The 18,607-nt window shown below is 45.0% G+C and overlaps 1 protein-coding gene across 1 annotated transcript in view; it reads left to right on the top strand.

The window, feature by feature from the left end:
- The window catches only part of TMC3 (transmembrane channel like 3), a gene marked incomplete at its 3' end in the record, with an annotated part of 46,732 nt that overhangs the window by 9,548 nt on the left and 18,577 nt on the right, over nucleotides 1-18,607 (top strand). The window contains exons 4-11 of the mRNA XM_081228457.1: nucleotides 2,565-2,646; nucleotides 5,597-5,703; nucleotides 6,752-6,850; nucleotides 6,947-7,089; nucleotides 9,600-9,747; nucleotides 10,450-10,493; nucleotides 14,282-14,429; nucleotides 16,027-16,136. Coding sequence (XP_081084583.1) covers nucleotides 2,565-2,646; nucleotides 5,597-5,703; nucleotides 6,752-6,850; nucleotides 6,947-7,089; nucleotides 9,600-9,747; nucleotides 10,450-10,493; nucleotides 14,282-14,429; nucleotides 16,027-16,136 — 881 coding nt within the window. The remainder of the gene's footprint in view (nucleotides 1-2,564; nucleotides 2,647-5,596; nucleotides 5,704-6,751; nucleotides 6,851-6,946; nucleotides 7,090-9,599; nucleotides 9,748-10,449; nucleotides 10,494-14,281; nucleotides 14,430-16,026; nucleotides 16,137-18,607) is intronic.

Raw genomic sequence — 18,607 nt, 5'->3', positions numbered from 1 at the left:
CCCAGTCCTAATGGCCTGTGTCCCATGTGGCATTGAACTCTTTGTGGGTGCCTCCCCTCGACATGAATGCAAACTCCACATCAGCTGACATCTCACACGTCTTGTTCACGATTTGCATCCACGGTACTGGAAACATAGTGTAGGTGCTCAGTACACATTCTGGATGAACACACTTTTCATAAACGGTTGCACATGTTGTTAGAACACATCTGCTTCAGGTGCTCTTAGAAGCCCTTACCAAAACTCAATAACACAGGCCATAACCATTAGGACCTGTTTTCTTCCGAGTTTGGTTTTTGGTTTTGCCTTATTTTGTGTTCACTTTGCTCTTATTTTTTTTTCTTTTTTTTAATTAGTTTCTATTGGAGTATAGTTGCTTTACAATGTTGTGTTAGTTTCTACTGTAAGCAAAGTGAATCAGTTACACACATATCCCCTCTTTTTTAGATTTCCTTCCCATTTAGGTCACCACAGAGCACTGAATAGAGTTCCCTGTGTTATACAGTAGGTTCTCTTTAGTTATCTATTTTATACATAGTATCAATAGTGTATATGTGTCAATCCCAATCTCCCAATTCGTCCCACCCTCCCCTTCCCTCTTGGTATCCATACACGTTTTTTTCTCTATGTCTGTGTCTCTATTTCTGCTTTGCAAAAAAGATGATCTATAACACTTTTCTAGATTCCACATATATGCGTTAATATACAGTATTTGTTTTTCTCTTTCTGACTTACTTCACTCTGCATGACACTCTCTAGGTCCATCCACGTCTCTGCAAATGACCCAATTTTGTTCCTTTTTATGGCTGAGCACTTTGCTCTTAAAATCATGATTCATTCCAAAGTTTCAAGGCTTTTGCCATAGAGATTCAGTGCAAATCGTCAGATAAGTGTGGTGTTTTTCCCCATGCCTTACCGAATCTTGGTCATCAATAAATCGTGTTTTTCAATGATATTTGCCTCTAGGAAGCTCCTTGCTAGTGTAGATTCTCCTCATCAGAATGAGTGTTGGGGTGGGCGTCATTCAGTCCAGTGCCCTTTAAACTGAGTTTGGGGTCCCTGGGTTCTCAAATGATCACCAGAGGCTGGGGAAGGAGGCTTTGCATCTCTTACCTACAGAAGTTACTCTGCTTTAGTGGGTTCTGTGTATTGAAGTTTCCACTGAAATTCAATCGAAATTTAAATTCAAAGAGCACCCTGAAACCCACTGATTGACTCCTACTTCTTCTTGTACAGATGAGGAGATTGAATCTCAAAGAAAGAAAATAACTTTGCCAGGGCACACAGTAAGATAGAGGTCGAGCTAGAACTCAGGTCTCTGGCCTTCCACCCAGTGCTTCTTCCTCTTAACGACTTTACAATGGACCAGAAACTCAAATGCTTTCAACACCAAACCCTCGCCAAAGGATACTGGGCATTCTGCCTCTGTATGCTGTAGAGGATGAAAAATCAGAAAGCCATGGTCTTCCTCTCAACGCTGGAGGAGAAAAAGCCAGGTGAACAATATAAAGGCAATATAAGCTAGGATGTGATAAGCATTATCAGAGACCAGATGATAGCTGGGGAAGTTTACAGATGGAAGAATGTATTTCTGGCTACAGAGAATCTGTGTGAGGTCTCCATGGGAGTAGCTGTATTTGAGTTGGGTCTTAAATCATAAGCAGAAAGTGAACAATTCCAACTTCTGATAACATTCAAATAGATTTTCATTTACAAGCAGCCGTTTTGGCCTTAGCAGACATATTCAGGATAACATAATCATGCATGTCTGCATCAGGACCACGTACTGTCTTATAGTTCAGAAGGTTGTAATTACATTTGTAACCCTTCTTTCTGCAATGATATCATTTGCTTCCAACACAAACCCACATTGTCTGTGTGTTAAAATGAACCACTTGCTAATGTTGTGGGAGAGAAAGCCCAGTGTCAGGGCACATTTTCACATTTTGCTTTATTCTCCTTTGAGAAAAAAAAAAAAAAGATTTTTGAACTTTTGGCGATTGTGTCTTAAACATCCAAGACAAATTTCCAGACCTTATTTTGGCAACTTTGGCTAGGAGAGAGGATGGGAGATGAGCTCCAGCTGCAGGATGGGAGGCACACAATGGGGCTCATTTTCAGGATATGTTCTAGGCTCTTGGTCCTTAAAATAGGGACGGGAACTGTAATCACTGGCGAGTTTGTGAGCCATGTGGATTCCTGAGCCCCACTCCTGAAGGGGACCAAGGGGGTGTATTTGGACATCATTCCTCAAGTAGTTTTACCTGTTCTTAGTCCTCACAGCAGGAATGGTGTGAATAAGGCAGGCTGAAACCCTAGAAAATATGCACCTCAGTACAGACACCGCAGCTCAGAGCCCTAAACAGGAGACTTCACCTGGGCAGGAGCCCAGAGAAGACAAGCACTGCTTTGGTCCTAGGGCTCCCTAAAGGCCTGTGAAATCATAATGAAAGGTATCAACTGGTGTGTCTGCGGGCCTCGCCTCCATTTAGGACCCTGGTTCCACAAAGGCATTGCCGTCCTCACGAATGTCAAGTCCTCTAATCCTGCTCCCTCCTGTCTAGCTGTGGCGGAAGTTTGCTCGTCTGGCCTGTAACTTTGTGGTCATCTTCATCCCCTGGGAAATGAGGATAAAGAAAATCGAGAGTAAGTGTTGGCACTTGGAGGAATGGGGCGGGGATGCGGTGCCAGTAGCCAGACAGCAGTGCGGCCCGAGACAGGTCTGGTACGTCCCAGACCTTACACTGAGCAGCCAGGGGCCCTTGCACACGTAGTGCCGACCTAGGCTGGACATGGGTCCGTGGAGATGGAAGACACAGTGCCTGTCCCCACCACCTCCCGGGATAAAAACGGTCCCACGTTCCACTGTGGCTCTTCAGTTCTCTGTCAGCTCATGCCTTAGACACAATACAAACTCAAAAGGATAGAGGGGAAAACTGTGTAGGTGAATAAAAGGATAACATGGGCAATTGCAAAACAAAAATGCAGAAATTTGCATTTGGAGAGAAGTGATTGTAATCATTTAGAAAAATATCCTAAAAAATAAATCAGTCACAGTCCCATTTAAAAACACACACACAGTACAAACACACAAATGCAACACACAAGACCAGGAATAAATATAACCAGAAGTCTGAAATAATGAAACTAAAATTGGACCACGGGATTTTTTAAAAGTCTTGTGAAGAGACATAGAATGATTTAATATTTGGAAGGTGTTGATTTTCTCAATATCAGTTTATGTTTGAATGCAATGCCAATAAAATTCTCCATGCAATGTTTTTTATATTCAAAACAATGAACTCATATGAAAAAAAAAAACTAATTGAAAACTTTTTTAAAAGGAAAAACTCAAATGAACTTGTAAAACCAAAATGTTAAAATATATTATAGGGGCTTCCCTGGTGGCGCAGTGGTTGGGAGTCTGCCTGCCGATGCAGGGGACGTGGGTTCGTGCCCCAGTCCGGGAAGATCCCACATGCCGCAGAGTGGCTGGGCCCGTGAGCCATGGCCACTGAGCCTGCGCGTCCGGAGCCTGTGCTCCGCAACGGGAGAGGCCACAACAGTGAGAGGCCCGCGTACCGCAAAAAAAAAAAAAAAATATATATATATATATATATATATATATATTATAAAAGCTACAAGAATTGAAACAGTGTAACATAGCACCATAAATGATGCTGGGACAATTCAACTGTTTTAAAGAATAACATTAGAGCTTTCATTTTAAAGTTCCATTAAATATTTAAATAGAAAATAGGAAGCCATTAGAGAATTAAAAGAAATATAAGTAATGTGATCTCCAAATGGAAGCCTGTCAAATTATAAAAGTAAAGAAGGAATCATCAAGGAAAGTACTGTTGTATTCAACTATACATAAAAGAAATTTTACATATATAAAAAATAAACAGATCTAAAAGATGGAAAAATTGAGGTGGGGGGGAAGTTTTCAACATTGAAGTGGAATTAAATACCAGCTGGTGGAAATGTCAATTGGGATGATATTTCTAGGGGAAAGTTATAATTTGGACCAAATGTCATCAAAATGTTTATACTCTTTGATAGAACTCTTCCACTCCTTCACAACCAGAGAAAACAACAGCCACGACAAAATCAATGCACTAGGCTGTGTGGACACACTTGGTGCCCAGCCCAGATCCCTTTACTTGGCTGGTCCACCTTTTCTCAGCTGCTCTGAGTGTTGGCTTCTATGACTCATAGTTGTCTTCTCTAGAGGATGAACCTTGGCCAACATTGTTCCAGATGTTGGGCACTCGTCACCTGCTCCCCCAGACCCACTGGGTAGCCTAGAGGCAATGACAAAGGGGTATTCAAGTCCAGCTTTTTGTTCAAAGTGGAACCAACTCTATGATGCAACTTGCTCTCCAGAGCTCCCCATGGGATGAGGCTAAGCTGGGCTCCAGCTGAGATGACATCTTTGCTTAGCTCTTTCCCCTGACCTCCCTTGACTCCCTCACCCCTTTTATCCTGAGAGCACTTCCTCATTGTATCATGTTAGCTGAACCCTTTTCTCAGGCTCTGCTTCCAGGAAATCTGACCTTAGACAGAAATTGATTCTTGCAGGATTATTTACCTTAGTGAAAAGTTAGAAACTTCCTAAGTGTCAAGTAGTGGGGGATAAGTTAAATCAATTATGTAAAATTGGTTTGCTGGAACAATAAAATTCATTTTATAGGGAGATATTTTGTATGAGAAAACGCTCATAATATATTGATAGCTCAAGATGCATATTATAGAGATATGCCAATTTTATACCAAAAAAATACACATATAGAATGAAAATGGAGGGTTCCCCTAAAAATTTACTAGAAAGTAATTCTGGTAGTGATTTTAATTTAGTAACCTTGCAATAGGTAATTTTTTGGTTTTCTTTGTGATGTTTTGTGTTTTCCTACCTATTATGAAACATAAGCTAGATTTGAAATAAAATTTCAAGACGTTATTCTTCCAAAGTATGATACAAGTCCACTCGCTCCAGAAAATCATCACAAGTGTCACCCATATCCCAATCCAACTTATTCTATGCCCCCTTGTTTTTTCAATAGGAATTTGTTTTTAACTACACTTTTTATTTTAGAATAAGTTTAGATGTATGGAAAAGTGACAAAGAGAATTCTCATAACCCCTTCACCCATCTAACACTATGTTAGATGTTAATGTTAACATATAACATACTGTTATTTCTTTTGAAATTAAGACAGAAGAATCCTTAGAATATCCTTGGAATTTTCAGAACTATGCAAAATAGCAAAGAAATATATTAAATTCTCAAAAGATGCTGATACTTCTGAACATAGGTGAAATGTAAATTTGATAAAAGCATTTTCAATCAATATGACATTAGGGAAAGTAATCCATTAGGGATTAGGGATCTGTGTATATGACTGGTAGACATTAATGAACATCTTAATCCTTCTAAATGATCATTGTGGGACAACACCCTGATAGGTACAATTATGGCATTCTTAGTCTATGTCCTGCTGCTATAAGAAAAATTACAGTGTTGCTTTACAGAGAAGTTCTTACACTGGGAGGATTTTCTATAAACCATTCTCATTATCTTGTCTTTCTTTAGGTCATTTTGGATCTGGTGTTGCCTCTTATTTCATATTCTTGAGATGGTTATTTGGAATTAATATTGTGCTCACGATTATGACAGGTGCTTTTATTGTCATTCCAGAGGTAAGAACTATTTCAGGTGAGTTTAAAAGTGCCATTTGTTAAAAAGTAGAGACGTTTAGAGCCATAGCATTAGACAACCACACTCATTACCCTCATGGGAAGGTTAGACAACCGCACTCATTACCCTCATGGGAAGGATAATCTGTGTGTTAAAATAGGGCATGGAGGGCTTCCCTGGTGGTGCAGTGGTTGAGAGTCCGCCTGCTGATACAAGGGACACAGGTTCCTGCCCCAGTCCGGGAAGATCCCACATGCCGTGGAGTGGCTGGGCCCGTGAGCCATGGCCGCTGAGCCTGCACGTCCGGAGCCTGTGCTCTGCAGCGGGAGAGGCCACAACAGTGAGAGGCCCGCGTACCGCAAAAAAAAAAAAAAAAAAAAAAAGGGCCTGGCAAACTTTTTCTGCAAAAGGCCAGAGAGTAAATATTTTAGGCTTTGTGGGCCGTATGGTTTGTCACAACTTCTCAAATCTACTGTGTAGTACAAAAGCAGCCATAGACATTAGGTAACTAGTAAGTGTGGCTGTATTCTAATAAAATTTTATTTATAGATACAGAAATTTGAATTTCCTATCATTCTTATGTGTCACAAAATACTACTCTTCTTTGGATTTTTTTTCCCAACCATCTGAAAATGCACAAACCAACCTTAGCTCTCGGGCCACACAAAAAGTGGCAACAGGCTAGATTTGGCTTATGGGACAGTTTGCAGACATTGTGTTAAAATAAAAACCACTTCTCAACTAAAATTTATCCTTGTAAAGTAAATGGGGCCATGTCCCATGCCATTATAGAAACCCAGTGGCTTCAGTCATCCACCCATAGAAGCCATGTCTAGCCTAGAGAGAGTACCCCCAGACAGGCCCCGATCAGGCAAAAAGAAAATCTGCCCACTCATGATTAATTTCTCATCAATGAGTATCAAGCAGAATCCACCCCCTAGGGATCTCATATGTGCAACATCTTCAGAGGTGCATGGAGATCAATGGCCCCTTTTCTTCTGGTCCGTTCCCACCCAGAGGACCGTGTGACATCCTTTCCTCTCTCACCAGCTTATTGCAGGCCAACCCTTTGGAAGCACAGCCAGCAAGACCATCCCCAAGGAGCACATTGCATCTGCCCAAGATCTGGACACCGTCTGGTCCTTGGGGGTGAGGTTCAGGCTTGGCCACACTTTTGTCTCGAGGGGGGTGGTGAATGTTCTGGGACCTGGGAGTCAGAAATGACACCGAGTGCTCTCTTTGCAGGGTTACCTCCAATACTCAGTCCTCTTCTATGGCTACTATGGCAGTGAGAGAAGGATCGGGAGGGCTGGCTACCGACTGCCCTTGGCCTATTTCCTGGTGGGGATGGCAGTGTTTGCTTACAGCTTCATCATTCTCTTAAAAAAGTATGTCTGTTCAGTTTCTCAAAATACATGCCAAAATGATACATATGATCTCATTTTATCTTGTCACTCACCCTGTAAAGTCAAGGCATAAATCTACACATTTTACAGATGAGGAGACCACAGATAAAAGAGATGTATGCTCATTTTAACCAACACTGATTGAACACTTAAAGCTTTGTGCCAGGTTCTGTGTTGGGTCTGGAGAGACAAGAATCAAATAGAGTTACCAGGTAACATCATTTTAGACAATGTGGGTGTTACCGACCAAGGTTCTTGGCCTTCCCCAGCCAATAGAAATTGACTAGAGGCCAGACAAGAAATTCAATCAAGGCCTTACTAGGGCCCCTGCTGCAGCAGCAGGGAGCAAAAGCAAACAACAGGTTCCCTTGCTCGCTTGTTCCCTGAGCGGGGGCAAGCTTATTTCTTATATGAGGTGCGGGTAGGTGTGTGTCCAGGTGTCAGGCCAGAAGGGTGGCTTAGGTGTTTTGCCACCCCTTAGGTGGTGGTGTGTGCAGGGGGCATGCGCAGCCCCCTGCTTTTGCTCCGGACACACTGTTTTTGCTCCAGGCTCTTCAAAAGTGGCAGTTGGGTTTTTTTGGTCTCTTTGTATCCTTTGGGTCCAGCATTTGACCCAAGTGTGCATGCACGCAGTTATTTTTAGTCCAATACAGTTTCTTTGTATTTTGTTGCTCATGGGGAGGTGTGTCCATGTGCAAGCACTGCAGCACTGCAGCAAAGGGTCCCAGGTCCCAGCCTGTCTCATAGGAACTGCACTAAAAGAGAGGTGAACGAGATGGGTTAGGTGACCAGAGGTTGCAGAAAGCAAAGCATCCTCCTTTGACTATACGTTTGCCTGTGACCTAGTTACAAATTACGCACAGGCCAGTCTCGTCTGTGTTGTGATGCAGTTCAAACATGTAGTTGGTTATTGAAAGGAGGGTGCAGTGCAAAGAAAGCAGACTGGCTGGGGCCTCATCTGTAAAATGGGCAGGTTGGCTCAGAATATCACCAGGTTCCCTTACGGCTGTTACGTTCTGTGCTTCTGTGTAGGAGCTAGATAAACGCAGAGTGACAGAGAGGCTCTGAGCCCAAGGAGAAGCGGGCCCCCACCCTCTTGGCTCACCTGCTCCTTCCCTCTGATGCGTGTGTACCAGTACGTCTTCATCACACTGCCCCTTGTGGCATCTTTGCAAAGTGCAGGTAGAAGGGGTTGGGATTTAAAAATGATCAATCATCATCACCATCATCATCATCATCAAACAAAAACCTAGGGAGATGCACAGTGACTCGAGGACCTTCAGTTCACCAGAAGCTTTCCAGCTTAGCCTCTGGATGGCCTCAAGACACGGGCTGTTTGCTAGATGTTACAATTTAAGAGACAAATGGATGTCAACTCGGGAGCAGGAAGTATGGATGGACAGAGTGGTAAAAGCTTCTAACAGGAGAGATGGTCTAGAAGACAGGGAACTTACACCCAAGGCGGGATCGTGACCCCTGCCTTCCCATACATCTGAGGGAAAGTCGTGTTAGGGAGGGATCCGAAGTGCTCCTGCTTCGTGAGGTGGGGTAGTTACTTCAATAGGCAGGGGCTCCAAGGAGATGGATTCAGCTCAGAGTAAAGAATTTGGTTTCACAATCACAGCTGCACAGAGATGCAGTGGATGCACACACCTTCAGGGACCTCCTGACCACCAGTGATGGGAGAGCTTGTGCACCGGACTCACCCAAGAATTTGCTGTTTTCACACTGTTCAAAGGGGTTGGCTGAGGACACAAGCCGTGAGAGGGGCTGAATCCAGATGGGGCTCCTTGCTCTGCGTGGACTCGCAGCAGCCCCTTAGTGGCTGAGCCTGCTCCTGACACTGTTCTTAGGTGACCCTTTCTGGTCCTTTTTAAAAAAAAATTTTATTGGGGTATAATTGATTTACAATGTTGTGTTAGTTTCAGGTGTACAGCAAAGTGAATCAGTTATACATATACATATATCCACTCTTTTTTAGATTCTTTTCCCATATAGGTCATTATAGAGTACTGAGTAGAGTTCCCTGTGCTATACAGTAGGTCCTTATTAGTTATCTATTTTATACATAGTAGTGTGTCTATGTCAATCCCAATCTCCCAATTTATTCCTCTCCCCCTTACCCCCCCCATAACCATAAATCTATTTTCTACATCTGTAACTCTATTTCAGTTTTGTAGATAAGTTCATTTGTAGCCTTTTTTTAGATTCCACATACAAGTGATATCATGATATTTGTCTTTCTCTGTCGGACTTACTTCACTTAGTATGATAATCTCTATTTGCATCCCTGTTGCTGCAAATGGCATTATTTCGTTCTTTTTTATGGCTGAGTAATATTCCATTGTATATATGGGCCACATCTTCTTTATCCATTCATCTGTTGATGGACATTTAGGTAGCTTCCATATCCTGGCTATTGTAGTGCTGCAAGGAACATTGAGGTGCATGTAACTTTTCAGATTATGGTTTTCTCTGGTCCTTTTTTGCAGGATGGCTAAGAATTCCCGCATGAGCCTCGCCAGCGCGTCCAATGAAAACTACACGTTCTGCTGGCGGGTGTTCTGCGCCTGGGACTACCTCATTGGAAACCCAGAGGCGGCAGAGAGCAAAACCGCTGCCATTGTGAACAGCATCAGGGTGAGTAAGCGAGCCTGTTCAGGCTGCCAGGAATCAGGGCTCTGCAGATCACAGCCTTCACAGCGTGAGCCGCTGGCCCTCTGCTGGGAGAGTCAGCGTGGTCTCCTTCCCACGGTGCTCACAGGCCAGGGCAGCCACAGTCTGCACCGAGACGCGACATAATGTGCCTCCAACATGCACCAAACAATCTGATGGTGTACTGGAGAAAAATATGGGAACTTCTCTTTTTTTTTTACTTTCATCCTTCTGAAATTTCAGTGTGTGTATCTTTGTTCATTTGCATAATGGATTACTACCGTGTTGCGTGTACATAACTTGTAAATGAATAAATACATATATGTGAGGGATATAAGCTTTTAGTGTTACCTTAGAAGATAATGCAGTCAAAGGCTTTCGGAGACCTGGATCTACTGAACAACACAGACAGTTAAATGGTGCCCCCTTTTGAGAAAAAAATTATTTAGATCCTTTCAGTGACCTAAATAATTTACTCCTCCCCCTCTTCTTCCCATTCCCCAATTTCCTTTTTTATCTATTATCATATAAAGCACTGATATCAATAGAATCTTATTGGACGAAGTCTAGACATTGAAGTTATGATTAAAAATACTGGATAAGTCATTTCTTTCATAAACCATTTCTGAATATTTATGATTAACGATGATGCTAAGCTTTTGATACCATATGTGTCTTTCTTTAAAGGAGGCTATATTGGAAGAACAGGAGAAGAAGAAGAGCAAAAACCTGTATGTATGAAGACTCCCCATCCTGAATTCATTGATAAGCTGTTTCAATTTAGTAGGAAAATCACCAGACTATATCTCATTTTCACACCTCTTCAGGCAGTTCGTCTCCTTAAAATCTGTCCTTCTGGTAATGTGGACTGTGGGAACCCCATAATTTTTCAATAGCAGTATTTCGGGGTTGTTCCTCCTTCCATGGATCTGGCAGTAGGGTGAGAGGTCTGAGGCTGACCAGCTTCCTATTCTTTTACTTAGATAATAAAAGATATTTTTAGCACCAATTTCTAGTTTGTTAAACTAAGCAAAAACTAATTTTATTTAGCAACAAATCTCTGAAGTCCTAGGACACAAATAGTATCCAATGCTTGTTGACAAAACTTCTAAAGTGACTTCTCGGGTTTGGAGTTCTTCTCAAGGTTGTGAGGGCTTCCCTGGTGACGGTGAGGCCCTTCGGCCACAGAATGGACGACACAGAAAGGCAATGACCCTGTCCTCCTGGGCCAGACACGCCTGCTCATCCAATATCCTCACTGGTTCTTTTTTTTTAATTAATTTCTATTGGAGTATAGCTGCTTTACAATGTTGCATTAGTTTCTGCTGTACAGTAAAGTGAATCAGTTATATGTATCCATATATTCCCTCCTTCTTAGATTTCCTTCCATTTAGATCACCACAGAGCATTGAGTAGAGTTCCATGTGCTATATAGCAGGTTCTCATTAGCTATCTATTATATATACAGTAGTGTATATAAGTCAATCCCAATCTCCCAATTCATCCTACCCTCCCTGCCCCCTTGGTAACCATAAGTTTGTTCTTTACATCTGTGACTCTATTTCTGCTTTGCAAATAAGTTCATCTCTACCATTTTTGTAGATTCTACATATAAGCGATATTATACGGTATTTGTTTTTCTCTTTCTGACTTAACTTCACTCTGTATGACAGTCTCTAGGTCCATCCTCACTGGTTTTTTAAGCCCCATGATTAGTTCCTTCAGTGCAGAAAGCCTGTCCTGGGGTGTGCTGGAGACCTGGGGAGTGGAGGAAACACCCAGCCCCTGAGAGGAAGCAGGTTGTTGTGGTGGGAAGGACTCTCCATGGGGTGTCAGAAGATGGATTCTAGCCCTCTCTTTGTCATTAACTTCTATGTCCCCGAAACTCCCTTGACTTTTCCGGGCCTCCACTTCCTCACTTATGAAATGAAAGGATGGGACTCCATCCGTGCTTCTCAGAGGAAAGAGAGCACCCACCCACATCAGAATCACCCGCGGGCACTGCAGACGCAGACCCCTTTGGCACCCACCCTGATTGACTGAATTAACGTCTCTGGGGGTGAGAGACAAGGCTCCAGCTTCTTAGCAGGTCTCGCAAAGCAAAACTCACAGGTGGTTTTTATGTTCCCTCAAATTTGGAAGCTCCTGCCGTCCTAAATGCATTCCAGTAAAAAAATGTCTCATTCAATGATTCATTATTACAAGCAAACAAATCAACAAGAAACCGAATTCTCATCTCTCTTGCACACACAAATCCTGAGTCCTCCTGATTCTGTCAAAACTGGAGGAAAATAGATGTGTAAGAGGTATTCTGGGATATCCAGGATATTATAACAGGAGGTGGAAGGAAGAGGGTGGAGATGGGAAAACTAGCATGTGACTGCCTACTTCCCCCCGCAAGCCCATCACGTGCATTTTCTGGTGTAATTGCCACAAGGACCAACAGTGCTGGAGATGGGGAGGGGGGACCAGAAATGCAGGACCTGCCTCAGGGACCACGTGGGTAGCATGACCCTACAAATGATGACAGCGTGATCTGGGGACAGGAGGAAGTGAATAAGCGCTAAGGTGGTGTTAATGGACCTCACTCTCAAGTCTTCCATCTCTGGTGCTCTATGACGCCTTATCTAAAGCTCTCCTCTGCCAGAAGACAAGGAGACACTTACCATTCCATTTGGGAGTGAGTTTTCTCATTGCGCAGAGGAAAAGCTAAGATGCATGCAGAAGGAGATGTTGTCACCTGCCCAAGGTCACCCAGAGGGTGGGGAGCGGGTGGTACACCCCTCGCGTGCCCCTCCAAATCCTCCTGGCCACACCTCTTTCTCCAGCCCTTGATGCCAAGCAGGCTGTGCAGGCTGCTACCGGCTGCACACATGCCCCTCAGAGCCTCCACTGTACCCATTGCTCGCTGCCCAGGGCTCCTCTGAGGCTGCAGTGTGGGGCACCCACAAGATCCCAGTCCACATGTGTTCATGCAACCAAAAGACTGGGTGCAACACTGGGAGTCAGTGCTCTGGAGTGGCCCTTACCACCAGGGAACAGGAGCTGATGGAAAATGCTTCACATTTTCACCCCGGCCGGGCATTTCTGAGATGCCATTTCACAGGCCCCTCAGAAGGCCCTGTAGTTGCCTCCAGCTGTGGCCAGCTCCACTCACACCTTGTACCGCCTGCCCTTCTCTCTGGTCTCACTCCCCAGAACTTCACGCACGCTTCCTGGCATCACTTCCCAGAAAAACTCCTCGCAAACACACCTTTGCCTGAGGTTCTGCTTTCAGGGAAAACGGACTAAGACTGACCCCAAAGTCGGAAGCAGATGCCTTAAAGATAAGCCAATTGGAGTCAGTGAGTTTTCCTTCAGGAAGAGTGGGTTTTTTTCAGTTAAAACTGGAAACTTACTGTAAATGCAGTAAGTCCCCTACATATGAACGAGTTCTGTCCCGAGATCACGTTCATAAGTCCAATTTTTTCGTAAGTCCAACAAAGTTAGCCTAGGTCCCCAACTAACACAATCAGCTCTATAGTACTGTACTGGAATAGGTTTATCATACTTTTCACACAGATAATACATAAAAACAAACACAATGAATAAAACATTTTGACTCTTATAGTACAGTACCTTGAAAAGTACAGTAGTACAGTACAACAGCTGGCATCCAGGGGCTGGCAAGAAGAGTTAGTGACTGGAGGAGGGAGAGGAGGTGGGAGATGCTAGAGCTGAAGGATCATCAGCAACAGGAGACGGAGGGCGAGCTGCAATGTCACTCATGCCTGACGTTGCTGGTACAGGTTCCAGATGCATGTTCGCATCTTTGAAAGTTTGCATCTTGAAGGTTCTTATGTAGGGGACTTACTGTAGTAGGATCACGGCTGATTGTAAGAGGTCTTTGGGAAGTGAGACCTGGCGAGGAAAGAGGAGCCCGTGTCCCAGCTCCTTTCTTTACTTCTTCCTCCAGCAAATATTTATGAAGTGCTTCTATGTACTGGGCCTGTTCTAAGAGCTGAGAATACAGCCGTGAAGAAGACTTTAACAACTGAGCACTTGCTTTCTAAAGGGAAAAGACAGATAACAAATTCCAAGTAAATAATGTGGTATAATATCGAAATCATGGTGTGAAATGAGAGGCAGGATCATTCCCTCCCCTCCTTGCTTCCTCCCCCTTCCCTCTCCTGAGCACCCGTACCTGAGCTCCTATAACTGAAATGTGCATATGCCACAGGACTCCAATTTTAAGTGGCAAAGCAAACACTGAAGCCCAAATACTCAGACTCCAGAACGTGTGTGTGTGTGTGTGTGTGTGTTTAAAGCCCCACTGATGCTGGTGGCTTAGATTTATAACTCACTGTTGATCTCTTAGGAAATGAGGGATTCTGGGGGGTGAGGGAAGAACACTGATTCTTCAGGGCGGAGAATCCACTTGGCAGTAAATGTCTTCCCATCCTTCCCTGGCCTTTTCTGTGCATCAGGGTGCCCTGTGCAGAGCCCGGTATATCGTCCTCATACCTGCCTCTCCCCGCAGGGCAGTGACGATCTGCCTGAGGGTCATCGCCAACATCTTGGTGCTTCTTTCGCTGGCTGGGAGCATCTATCTTATCTACTTCGTGGTGGACCGGTCCCAGAAGCTGGCACAGTCCAAGAAGGAGCTGACGCTCTGGGAAAAGAACGAGGTACCCACACAACAGTAGCTGCCCCTCTGTTTCCTGGGTGTTTCTTAAGTGGGTTCCCTGGAAACATCTCCACGGAAAAATTGTAGTCTTCTTCTAGAGCACGGACTGCAAGAGCTGGGAGCCAGAGTGGCAACACCCAGACTTGGCTAAATGATTTCACTGGTCTTAATAAGGAAGATTTTGATTCAAAAACACCTTCAGGCATTTGCACAGTCTTTAGTTTTGAGTTTTGCTGCTGACTGTGCTTTGCTTTTCTGGCTTCATGTTTCTTTATATACACGTTTCCAGAAACTGACTTCACCTAGACTTGCATTAGCAACTGCACTGCCTTTCATTGCATGTGTCAAAGTTGACCATGTGGGGATTATTGAACATTTAGGTGCTTTCCATATTTCTTTTTTTAATTTAATTTTTTTTGTATGGTACGCGGGCCTCTCACTGTTGTGGCCTCTCCCGTTGCGGAGCACAGGCTCCGGACGCGCAGGCCCAGAGGCCATGGCTCACGGGCCCAGCCACTCCGCAGCATGCAGGATCCTCCCGGACTGGGGCATGAACCCGTGTCCCCTGAATCGGCAGGCGGACTCTCAACCACTGCACCACCAGGGAAGCCCACTTTCCATATTCCTAAATCACAAATGCTTCCCAAACAGCCCCACACCAATGGCTTATTTTTTTAAATGCTCTTTCCCCTCCATTTATGGGACTATTCCCATGAATAGAAAATTACCAAGAAGAAGGTTATAAACAATTTTATAATTTTTAATATTTATTGCAAGACTCTTGTCCTGAACACTTGGCTCAATTTACCTGTAAAGATTTGAGTGGTAGAAATAGCACAGATGCTACCTCTCAGACCACTTGTATGAAAATGATTTTCATCCTTGGGATTTAAAAAGCAAAGCGGGCAGGCAAGGTGATACTTAGCAATTTATCCTCAATGTACAATAATTTTTCAAAATCTGAGGCTGCATTAGGTAATCTCTTCCCATACCTCTTCGTGTTTTATGTCAATTAAGTGGGTTATATATTGATAAATATGGGCTTGTGTGCAGATAGATATTTTAAAGGTAAATTCAGAAATTATTTCTTCCTTTAGCTTACACCTCTTGTGTACCAGCTAAGCCTCCTTTTTCATTTGCAGAGAAAGTACATAAGTACAGAGAAACAAGAGCCAGGCATAATTCTCTAGATAATTAATCTTCCGTGTGCAGAAAGAATATTAAATTACCTCTCAGACTTCCCTTTTCTATTCTTAACAGTTACAGTTATTTCCTTCTTCCATCCAAGGTAAGGGAAGTAGAAATAGAATGAGATGGTAATTGGAGAAGGTGGCAGAAACACCAGTAAATCCCAGAAGACATGTACAAGTGTCTTCAGATTAAGGAGTGTTCCTAGAAGGAATAAACCCATGGCAAAGTGGCCTTTTGAAAACAGCTAATTAGCCGAGATTTGGGGGAGGTTTTCCATGTAAGAACTGCATGACCCTCTGAATACACCCCTCCCTGACCAAACATTAGGCTACAGACTAGCTACGAGGTGAGGGAGGCTGGGATGCGGGGCCCCGAGGAGCTCAGTGGGGCACACCCTCTCTTGGTAGGTGAGCGTGGTAGTGTCCCTCGTCACCATGCTGGCACCATCAGCCTTTGACCTCATCGCCGCCTTGGAGATGTACCACCCACGGACCACACTGCGCTTCCAGCTGGCAAGGTACCACCACCCCGCTGGGAAATGGCTTGTTGTGGGTTACCCGTCCGGCCACCCACTGTGGGAACTCAGTCCCTTGGGAGCCAGGGCTTGCTTCGTTCCCCCCAAAACTTAGCACAGGACTTCCCCTACGGCTGCATCTCAAGAAAAGCAGGATACTACAGCAGAGAATGGTGGGAAGAAGGGGGAAGAGGAAGCAAGGGAGAGAGGAGGGGGCTGGAGAGGATGGACCAGGAGGACAGGACAGAAGAAACGGGTGAAAAGGTGGTGATGAGAACAAGCGGAGGAAGGGGAGGTGGGAGAGAGGGAGGGGGAGGGGAAGCGGGGAGAACAGGCAGAAAAAGCAGATACAAGAGAAAGAGGACCAAGAAGATGCTGGGAAATGTGCCCTGTATTGCTCACGTTGGGTCCCTCAGTGGACTGACCGTGAGAGGTGAGAGACCCGTGCTGTCTTTCTAGACGTGAGATGAACATCATGCTTTGCTAATAATTCCCCAAAGCGTAGACTCAAAGCGGTTCTTGTGAGTAAATCAGGGAGCATCGAGCATCGGGGCTGTGCTGGGATGGTCAGTGGGTGTGAATACAGGTGGTTAATGCAGACGTGAGCACAGCAGGTGGGGAGTAGGGGTGGGGGAGGGAGAGGTCAGAGGGGCCAGCCCCCTGAAACCACACTTCTTCTCTAGCGCGGGCATCATCACTGTCTTCCCGAAAAATCCCCGTCTCTGTTAGGGTGACTGTCGCAGAGGGTGGCACTGTCCGAGCCCCGCTGATCTACCTCCCACCCCTCCCGGGTCTACAGTGTTTGGATTGTGCTTTCTCTTGTAATGCTTGATCACATTCCACAGAACAAATTTCCCACAGATCACTTTGAGAAGAATGGCTGTCATTCAGGAGTCAGCGAATGTTTTCCATAAAGGACCAAATAGTAAATATTTTTGGTTGTGCCGGTCACACGGTCTCTGTGGCTCAACTCTGAGGTTGTAGCACAAAAGCAGCCACAGACAATACATCATCCAAAGGGTGTGGCCGAGTTCCTTGCAACTTTATTACAAAAATAGAAGAGGGTAGGGTTTGGCTAAAAGGCTGTAGTTTGCCACGATCTTAAAGTCCATCTGTCATTTCAGAGATAGAAAAACATCACTCGAAAGATCAAGGGGTCTGTGGAAGCCCCTCACCCAGGGCAGCTCTGGAAGAGACTCCCAGCCCCCCAGGCTTGAACCCTGGTCTCTGTGCTCTGCTCGGCACCTTTTCTGTTGACCTAGGACAGAGAAGTGCCGTCCTCAGCAACTCCCTCACGGCAGGCATTGGGGAGGATCAATTCTATGATTGCATTTGGTCTAACAGCAGTCCTATTATACAGAGTGGCCTCATTATTCCCGTTCAAAACTAGAGAAACAGGGCTTCCCTGGTGGCGCAGTGGTTGAGAGTCCGCCTGCCGATGCAGCGGACACGGGTTCGTGCCCCGGTCCGGGAAGATCCCACATGCCGCAGAGCTGCTGGGCCCGTGAGCCATGGCCACTGAGCCTGAGCGTCCGGAGCCTGTGCTCCGCAACGGGAGAGGCCACAACAGTGAGAGGCCCGCGTACCGCAAAAAAAAAAAAAACCCAGAGAAACAGAGGCTTCAAGAGACTTACCCCTGATGAATTCAGGCTAATTCTAGAAATAAGAGTAGGATATATTACTTCCACTAACTCACCAGCAGACGAAGTTACCTTTTATTCAGGGCACAGTGAGAACCAGAGCCATGCGATACGAAGACGGCAGAAGGTTAAATTCTCTCGGTCCTTCCTTCAGCCAACAAGTGCCAAGTTTACTCTGAGGGTCCTGCCCTGTGTTAGGTGAAGACAGAGTTAGAAAGGGAAGCTGAAGGGAATCCCTCCACAGTGCACAGGGAAAAAGCCAAGATGAGTCAGAATGATGCCCCCGGAGGTGTCCTAGCCCCTGTTTCCCTGCTCACTACTGCACACTGGTGGCCACAGGTGGTAAACTCTACACCTGAGGAGAAGAAGGCCTGTGGGGATGGGCGACTCAAAGTTCCAATCTGGAGTCTTTTCCTCATGTTAAATCTGCTTTCTCTTTTTCACCAACTGGCACGGGCTTCATGATTCTCCAAGTGCCAACCACTGTCCTGTGAGAGATTTGTAAATCTGTAAACCTGCCATTTTCCTTTCTCATCTCATTTTCCCACACATGTTTCTGTTAAGACCCAAGGCTGCAGCCTTGGAAACTCCACGGCATGTTTCCCAAAACCTTCCAACTCTGGGGAAGCGGGCATCAGGTCTTGGATCACTGGCTGATAGAGGCTGCTGCGGGCAGGTGCCACCTACTCAAGGTTGCCCACCTGTGAGCAGGTGTAGATGTGCCCACAGCCCCTCACTGATTCAGCCCGTCTGACAGGTTCAGCCTGTATTTCGGAACCAGACCACTGAGATCCTGAAATCTCACCCTGCCTCTTTTTAACTGTGTGAACCCGA

Source organism: Mesoplodon bidens, assembly GCF_964165515.1.
Source record: "Mesoplodon bidens genome assembly, chromosome: 3".
NCBI lineage: Eukaryota > Metazoa > Chordata > Mammalia > Artiodactyla > Ziphiidae > Mesoplodon > Mesoplodon bidens.
This window is presented reverse-complemented; position numbering and strand designations above follow the sequence as displayed.